The 9,246-nt window shown below is 50.9% G+C and overlaps 1 protein-coding gene across 1 annotated transcript in view; it reads right to left on the bottom strand.

Annotated features, from left to right (window-relative positions):
- Positions 1-6,697: 6,697 nt before the first annotated feature.
- Positions 6,698-9,246, bottom strand: part of SGSM2 (small G protein signaling modulator 2) — a 71,054-nt gene continuing 68,505 nt past the window's right edge. Inside the window, exons 22-23 of the mRNA XM_044676340.1 lie at positions 7,609-7,776; positions 6,698-6,786 (exon numbers count right to left, since the gene is read on the bottom strand). Of these exons, the coding sequence (XP_044532275.1) occupies positions 6,698-6,786; positions 7,609-7,776 (257 nt within the window). The remainder of the gene's footprint in view (positions 6,787-7,608; positions 7,777-9,246) is intronic.

Genomic DNA, 9,246 nt, shown 5'->3' with positions numbered 1-9,246 from the left:
TTATCCTCAGAAATCGGAAGGAATTTGTGTGACCTGCTGGATGTTACAAACTGGGTAAATAGCATTAGGTAGGAATGGAACCTGAGTTTCCTGACTACCGTGGGCTTACAAGCAAAGCTTTTTTAAACCTGTGGGAGAGGGATAGGAACTGAACCTGAAATTTCACTGGTATAGGGAAATCCTGAATGAGAAAGTTCTGTCCACCAATGTTATTTGGCACACATTCCAGTCTTGGTTGCTTGGAGCACCAGGCTCTAGGTTAAGTGACTTGTCCAGGGTCACACACCACATGTCCAAAGTAGGACTTAAAACCAGTCCTGACTGAGGGAAGTTAACATATAAAATGTGAGTTGCTGTGGTCCCGTACGGTCTTCGTAATGACCCTTTTGGTATTCTCTCTGATAGAAGAGGAAACTCTAGGATAGAAAACGTAGGTAGATTTGTCCAAGGGCTCACAGTCACCGGGTGACAGGGCTGGAACGAGAACTAAAATGTCTGGATTCTCTTTCCTTACTTTGTCTTTCATGGAATTGGCCGCCCTCGATCCTAAGGCTTCCTCAACCAAGAAGTGAGAAAGATCCAAGAATTGGCCCCAATACTTCTCTATCCCTGGGGCAGACAAGAGGAACTCAAGCTTGGGGGTGAGGAGTGGAAAACCTAGCTGTGAGGAGATGGGTCTGATGGGAACCCGAAGTCCCAAGTAATTTTGGTGTGTTTGAGTGTGTGGGGCTGGGATGTGAAAATAAAAGAGGCCCTTCTTCAGGTGGAAAGTAACTAGAACAGACATTCGGAGCTTTGCCCCAGGCAGGAATTGTAGAGGGCGCCATTATGGCTGTCCCTTCCCACCTCAACCGGGGACATGTTTCCCTCTTGAACCACCTAGAAAAGTCCAGCTATCCCAAGGGAGACTTCCTCCCCCGGCTACATGCCAGGAAGGTCTCCCCTCTCTCTCTGGCCCTCCCAAGTGCAAGAATTAGGAGGCAGCAGTTTTGCCTCCCGCAATAGTCAGTGGGAAACTGGGAGAACATCCTGGCTGGTTCTCTGTAGGTCACCCAGCGCTGAGAAGGGGGGAGCTTTGGGGTGTCCCTGCAGCCGCGAGGCCAGGGTAATCCTGAGAAGTGCTTGTCTATGTGGGTCCCCTTCCAGCCTCCACAGCTGACTCAGAAGGTTGGGAAGGTGGTGGGTCTGTGGCTTGAACCTCCGCCTCAGGGGTGGGGAGGATGTCCAGGGAAAACCTGGGGAGGAACCGCTCTGAATGGAATTCGGGCCCCACTTCAGGACTGATGGCGAGATGGGCCATGATGGAGCGCCGGCCAGGATGTTCCTGACTCTCCTTGCCCGCTCGTATTCCTACCCCCTCCTCACCCCTTGGAGAAACAATAACCAAAGCCCTCAAGGTAAAACAATACCAGAAAAAACGTGGTCCTCCATCTCACATCTGGACACGGAGCGTTGCCCCCGTTTGTGAGACACGGGCTCCCTCTGTTGGCAGTTTAGAGAACTGCAAAGGCACTTCCCATGCGTAATGGCCCTGGCACAAAAGGACCTTCAGAGAAGATGCACCAAGTCCAGGTTTTCCTAGGAAGACTCTTCTTTTTTGATCAGCTGAGCTAGGCAAGGGGGGCTAGAATGGTGGACCTGGAAGGAGACTTTAGGGTCTTCTAGGTTAGCCCCCTAATTTTACAGATAGGGAAACTGAGCTCTGGAAGACTGCTGGGGGTTTTCTGGAGAACATTTGTCTCTTCCCAATTGATGGAAGTGGAAGTGAAGGGTTGGTGATGACGCTCTGAGGAACTGGGAAGGCCCGGTAGATGATGGTTAAAAAATCCTTATCTGACATCTTAGAATCGATACTGTGAATTGGCTCCAAGGCCAGTTGTGGTAAGGGCTAAGCAATGGGGTAAGTGACTTGCCCAGGGTCACCCAGCTAGGAAGTGTCTGAGGCCAGATTTGAACCCAGGACCTCTCATCTCTAGGCCTGGCTCTCTATCCACTGAGCCACCCAGCTGCCCCCAGCTCAAGAGACTTTTTTTAAACCTTTACCTTCTGTTTTAGAATCAATACTGTGAATTGGTTCCAAAGCAGAAGAGCAGTAAGAGTAAGGCAATGGGGGTTAAGTGAGTTGCTCAGGGTCACATAGCTAGGAAGGGACCGAGGCCAGATTTGAACCCAGGACCCCCCACCCCCCGTCTCCAGGTCTGGCGCTCTATCCACCGAGATACCCAGCTGTCCCCAGCTCAAGAGACTTTTAACCAGAGAGTGGGGCGAGATTATCAAAGGAAATTACAACTATAGGGAAATCAAGGGTAAATTTCTGGTCTGGATGCTAGAACATAACTAGCAATCCCTATACCACGGCAAGGACTAGACACACCCTCAGATGCCGCTGCAGAGCTCACCTTGACTGGGGAGGGTTGGGGGGGGGAACTAGGTTGCAGATTAGAGCACTCAGCTGGGGTACCTGCCGGTAGTTTTCTATTCTACTGAATTATTCTGGCTGACGACACTCCGTTATTCTTGTGTTGCTAAAGGATTGCAAGTGTTTGTCAGCACCCTCGGAAAAGGCCTTGCCTGCCTGCCTGCCTGCCTGCCTGCCCTGGGACCGCCATGGTATTAGGACCAAAATACTCACTTTGGCCCAAACCCTTCATTCCTCCTCCCATCCCCCAAAACCCAACCACTGTCCTGAAAAACTCAGGTAGCAGAAGGAAGAAGCAACAAGGGCCATGAGCATAATGCACATTTAAATGACACTTTGAGGAAAGAGACTTTGGTGCCTCTGAAAGAGTCCTAGCGTTGGACTCAAAGGAGCTGGGTTCACATTCTGCTCCTGTCACTTATGTGTATAATTTTGGGCAAGTAATTTCTTCTTTCTTGACCTCAGTTTCCTAATATGTAATCTGAGGGAGCCAGGCAAGATGGCTTCTGAGGTCCCTTATAGCTCCATGATTTTTAAAAAGCCTTTATCTTCTGTCTTAGTATCAATTCTAAGATAGAAGAGCAATAAGGGCTAGGCGATGGGGGTTAAGTGACTTGCCCAGGGTCACCTAGCTAGGAAGTGTCTGAGGCCAGATTTGAACCTTCTCCAGGCCTGGCTCTCTATCCACTCAGCCATCTATCTAGCTGCCCCTTATCCAGTCTTCTAAGTATCTATGAAACACCGACTGTGTAAATGGCAGTATGGCATTGGGGCCGGATGTAGGACTCTGAGCCTCGCAATGCCCTCAGGCAACTCTCTTAGACAGTTGCAAAGCAGGAGCTGATCTCCTTTGATAGAGGGAGTTTCTGCACTGGGAGTTCCTGACGTCATGAAATCCCAGCAGTGGTCCGAGATCTAAAATGTTCAAGGCTTGGGAATAAGCAGAGGGTCGTACCGATAGTTATGGGCAGGGGAATTCAGATTCTGGGGTTAAACGGAAGGGAAGAGAGCTGGATTCTCCAGCAAAGGTTGCAGACTGATTGGCTCCTTGTTCCCCTGCTTCACTTGTGTCCTCCTCCCAATTCACCTTTTTCGCTTGGCACTGTTATTACTTGGACCTTTCAGGCATGTCTGACTCTTCATGGCCCCATTTGGGGTTTTCTTGGCAGGGACACTGGAGGGCTTTGCCATTTCCTTCTCGAGCTCATTTTTTCATAAGAGGCAACTGAGGCAAATAGGGTGAAGGGACTTGCCCAGAGTCCCACAACTAGTAAGTGTCTGAGGCCAGATTTGAACTCAGAAGATGAATCCTCCTGACTCTGGGCCCAGTGGTCTATCCACTGCACCACTAGCTGCCCATTTGTTTTGGAATTAGGACCTTTGAAGTGAGTCTCATAGGGTTAATTTCTTGGGGCAAAGCCCCTCTCTTCTAGCTGGCTTTCCTGGGTCTAAAGATGAGGACGAGCCTGCCAGCTGAGAAGTCCAGGGCATACTAGAACTGAAAACTTATTTCTGGGTGCCAAAATAGCGCTGATGGTCCACCAGCTGGAGGGAGAGAAGACAGCTGGGTGATAGCTTCAAAGTTTGTCCAAGTCAGCTCTGTGTCCTTTGTCCAGGGCAGACTAGGCTGAAAGCTTTGGTCTGAGGGTGCCGAGGTACATCCATATTTGTCTAAGGTGGGAAAGGCAAGTCTTGGCTCCTCTTCCAGCACTCTATGGATGGCGAGTCTGGAGCCAAGCCCCTTGGCGTATTTTTGGATTCTCCGGTGGATGCTTTCTAGATCTCAGCCTGGAAGGGACCTCACATCTAAAAGTGAAGTCCAGAGAGGCTGTGACTTGCCACAGGTCACACAGGAAGTGAGAGGATTCAAACTCAGGTCCTGGAACTCCAAGTTCCATAGCCTTGCCTCTTTAGGTCTTGTGACCTGAAATCGTGCTCCTCTAATCCATGGAAAAGCCTGGGCTACGCGCTCAATCTGAGGGTGCCCCGGCTCCCGAGTTTAGAAAAGCCTTCCTTCCTGCCTCCCGACCCAACCAGCCACTCCAGGCCCGTGGAGAGCCCCCAGATTCACCGGCAATCACCAAACGTAGCGTTTATTGGTTTTGTTACACTGGACAGCATTAGAATATCTGAGCCAGGAAAAAAAGAAACCAACCTTCCCGCTCCTCACAAACATCACTGAGTCACCAAGGCAGGCACGTGGCAGGACATGCGGCATCATGGATGCACCATACACGCATACAGCATGAGCTGTGGGAGCCACAGCACACAACAAGGGGATAACAGGGCAGACGGGCCCCCAAACAGGCAGTGCAGACTCTGGGGACAGAGGAGGAGGGGCAGGCTGGGATGGCATTCTCCTAATAGAGGGGTGTAGACACGCATCCTTTCCTCCCTTTACTAGTAAATGACACAGCAGGTCCATGGAGGAACCCCTGAAGGAAGGCCCCAGATGGCCAATGTGCCCTGGCTGCACCCCTCCCACCTGGCTCCTGCAGGTGGGGGAAAGATGGAGGAGGAAAGTGGGTGCGGGATAACAGTAAGCATGCTGAGGGCATGGAGACCCTTCCTGGACTATTGGAGGCAGGGGCAGCCTGGCCCACGTCCTTTCCCCAGAATTAGGAGATCCTTGATCCAAGGGGAACCCCAAGGAGCCCTGCTCATAGTTCTCCACATTCTCCAGAGTCGGCTGTGTTGGGGGGTCAAGATCAAGGTCCCCCTCCCAGCCTAGGGCAGTGTTGGCACTTGAGAATACAGAGCTCCAGGGATCAGTCCCAGCTCTAGGTTTCTGGCCTTCACTAGGCAATCAGAGACTTGGAAAGACTCTGGCATGGAGAGGTCCCCTCCAGCCATGCCCCTGGAGCTTCTCTGCCTCCCTCCCCTCCCTCGGCTAACTAAGATCCGGGGGGAGCAGTGAGGTCACGTGGAAGGACCCAGCATCCTGGTACGACTCCATGGGGATGTTCTAGAGTTCAAAGGAGGCGAGGAGGCACCTGTGGGCGCTGGGACGACAGCCTGAGCTTTGGAGCTCCAGCGGGAGGGTCCCTGAGAGGGGTGGGCTCCCACCTCTTGGGCCTTCTCTGTACAGGCCAGCCTGAGAGACAGAAATCTGGATGTCCAAGCAGGCTGGGGCTAACCAAAGGATTTGCACTAGGAGCTCTCCTAGAACCCTCCAGAGGATCCGCTTTCCAGGCTTTTCAGGACCACGGACAGCTGAACACACCAAGGGAGCTACACTTGGACACTGTGCAGAGGGGCTGCTGCCTGGAGCAGGTGGTGTGGTGAAGGGACTGTCAAAGTGGCCTGGGAGGCTGGGGGTGGGGGGTGGGATAGGGGCCCCAGGGCAGCTCCAGGCTGCTCCTGGCCCATTCCTCCTCCTTTTCTAAAGAGCCCCTGAATCAGTCTCTGGGTACCCCCTGAGGAGCCAGGACATGGGCCCCCAAACGCAGAGGGAACCCAGGAAATTAGCTCCAGAATTTCACCCTCCCCTCAGTCCTTAAGAACTCTCATCTACACTCAGCCCTGCTGTGGAGCCTCCAGAAGGAGGGGGAGTGTGACCGGGACTGGGAGGGCAGCTGCCTGACCACCTAGCCCTCTCCCCAGCTTCTCTGAAGAGTCAGGGAACAGAGGACCTTCCATAGGGTACTGCCTCCTGCAGCCCCTGGAGCCATCCCGAACATCTCTCTATCCAGGATGGGCAGCTCGGGCCAGATTCTAGCAACCCCAGGCCTCCGGGATAGCCGTGGGCTCCTGCCCCTTTCTAGAATGCTAGACCCTTGAGGGCACAACACCTCTCAGGCAGGATCCCCCCGATTAGGCTTGTCCAGGGCCTTCATCTAACCTTAAAGTGACTTTAAAGCTGGGGTGGGGAGAGAAAGGGAGGTAGGTGTCCTAGGGAGCGTCTGTCAGGTCTGAGGCTTCAGGGGTCCAGTATGGGCCATCCCCAGCTAAGACCCAGAGAGAGCGCTATAACTATGGTCATTCCTCCCTCTGTCCCAGAGGCAGGTCCCTTAGGCTAGCCCTGGCCTAACTGATGGGAAGGCCTAGGGTCTCCCCATCTCTGAATTACTTTTTTTGGTCTGTGTTACATGGAAGATGCCTCGAGTACAGTCTGGGGTTCAGTTTGGGGGTGGGGTGGGGGAGAGAGATGACGGTCCCAACAAGGGCCACCCCCTCCACTTGCCCCATCTAGGGGGTCCAGACTCTCTGGACCCTGGGGGGCCTGGTCGGCCACTGCTGCCTCCTCTTCCCCTTCTCTCGCCAATGCCACTGCCAACTTCACTTGTTCTCAATCAGCGTCTGTACTTTGTGGACCAGGTCCCTGGCTATCCTCAGGATCTCCTGGGCGTCGTGATGTTCTGCTCGCTCTGCAGGAGGGATGTGCCAACAGGGGCACAGGTGGGGGGACAGAGAGGGGTTAAAAAAAAGCAACAAGATATAAAAAGCAAAGTCAGGACCCTCTGACCCACCCTAGCCTCCTTTGGTTCTTCTTTAGGGCAGTCAGGCTGCAGGGTCCCAGGAGCCGGATGCCATCTGCCTTGACTAGACGAATGTGGTGTTGAATTTGAATTCCCAGGCCAACAGCGAGAGGGAGTTACTGAAGCCAGTGGAAGGAACATTATATTTAGGAATATAGATTTAGAGCTGGGACTAGTGAGATCTGGAGTAAGACTTGGGCTCAAATCCCAACTCTGCCACCTGCTGCCTTTAGGACTTTGCAAGTGACAAACTCTTTGGGTCTCAGTTTCCTCATCTGTAAAATGAGGGGGTTGGACTAGAGGGCCACAGAGTGCCCTTCGACCCTAAATCCTATAATCCTAGGATACAGGGGCCCCTAAAGATACATAGCTGCTAGGGCAGCTAGATGGCATAGTGGATTGAGTGCCAGGCCTGGAGTCCGGAGGAACTAGGTTCAAATCCAGTCTTAGACATGGGGAAGCTAGGTAGAAGACACTTTTTAGATGTGTGATCCTGGGCAATTCACTTAACCCCGTTTGCCTAATCCTTGCCCTTCTATTTTAGAGGTGTTTCTAAGACATAAAATTAAAGTGTTTTTTTTAAAAAAGAACACCCTCCCCCCGAAAGACATGTAGGTGCTGTTGCCACCACACATCCAGCATGCCACACATAAAAACACAACTATTGCTATTGGGGGTTGGTGGTCCCACAGTCCCTCCTTGAGTTCATACCATTGAAAAACTTGATAATGTCTGTGAAGTCCATGTTGTTATCTCGGATGATCTCCCGGTATCCTTCCACCAGGGCCAAGGCAATGAACAGGACAAAGTGCTCCGAAGAGATGTGTCTGGCAGCCCAGATCACCTCCCACACAGCAAAGACATCCTCATAGAGCAGTTCTGTATTGGGGGAGCAGAGGAGGGGTTCTAAACATCCCTACTCCTAAGAGATCAGTCCACGAGGTCCCAGGACCACTCGAAGAAGCCCAGTGGCCAAGAAAGAAAATTCTAGGCTCACATCCAAGGCCAAATCCATGCCCTACCAGAGCTTTTGAGCAAATGGGGCTCATTGGTAGTGAAGAGCAGAGGTCCTGAGTTTCTTGGAACCTCACTTCCAAAGAAGCCAAAGTCCTGGCTTTTTGGTATTGGGGAAAGAGCACTAGATCTGGAGAGAGAGATCATGGGTTTCAATTCTGGCTCCGCCGCCTGCCCTCTACTTCCTTATCTGTGAAATGAGAGGAGTTGGCTGGGTGTTGGGGTAATCGCCTGTGATCCCTGCTGCTGATAAGGAGGCCGAGGTTGGGGATTTGAGAGAGCTAGAGTTGATTTAGTGTCTGTGTTCAGTTGGACTCCATTTTGGTGAGCAGTTCTGAGAGGGGGGCAGGAGTGGGGCAAAGATAGAAGGATACCAGGTTGCCGAAAGAGATGTGAACCAGCCCAAGTTGGAAAAATGGAGCAGGTTAAAGCATCCATGCCCAGAAGCCTCGGAGGCATGCTTAGAGTAGCCACTGTACTTCCAGCCTGGGCAAGATGGCGAGACTCAGCCTCAAACCAAAAATGAATGACTGGAGAGATCCATAGACTAACAAATAAAATGAGGAGAGCTGACCCATGTACACAGAAATATTGACAGCAGCACTTATAGTAGTAGCAAGTAACTGAAAATAAAGTAAATGCCCATTGACTGGATAATGGTTAGATAAACTGTGGGCATGTATGTAAATGAAAAATATTTTAAGGGACGATGAATATGAAGAATTTGGAGAAGCATGAGATGACTTATATGATCTGATGCAAAGTGGAGGAAGTAGATCCAGGAAAACATTATTCAGTGCCCAACTACAGAAAAATGGTCAAAGCTGAAAAGATGAGAAAATATAATGACCGAGATTGGCCTCAAAGAAGGGATATAAGAAAATACTTCCCTCCTTTCTTTGTAAAGGTGGGAGATTTGATATAAAAACTGCATAAAATGTCAGACTTTGGGGATGTGTTGCTTATTTTCCTGAGCTGCTTTTTCCCCCTTTAAAAGATGTCTGTCTTAGAGGGGTGAGGGAAATATTTAAAAATGCAGGTAATTTAAAAACAAAATATATCAATAAAATTATTTTCTTAAAAAACAAGAGGACAAGACTAAATGTCTCTACTTTTCCTTCTAGCTTTAAATTCTAACATTCTGTGATTGATAGATCCCTGTTTCCCAACACCATTCTACCATCCTTGGCTCAGGATGACACGGGGAAGCTAGGTACCTAAGCTGAGACTCAAGAGTGGGCTTCTTGTATCTTTCCTATGCAAATAGTGATTTTCCCAGTATCCTCCTGTCCAAACTCCTCATTGCTCTTATCTGACTCTACCCCTAATCAATCC

Source organism: Gracilinanus agilis, chromosome 4, assembly GCF_016433145.1.
Source record: "Gracilinanus agilis isolate LMUSP501 chromosome 4, AgileGrace, whole genome shotgun sequence".
Taxonomy (NCBI): Eukaryota; Metazoa; Chordata; class Mammalia; order Didelphimorphia; family Didelphidae; genus Gracilinanus; species Gracilinanus agilis.
Note: the sequence above shows the minus strand (reverse complement) of the source record. Positions and strands in the feature narration are given on the sequence as shown.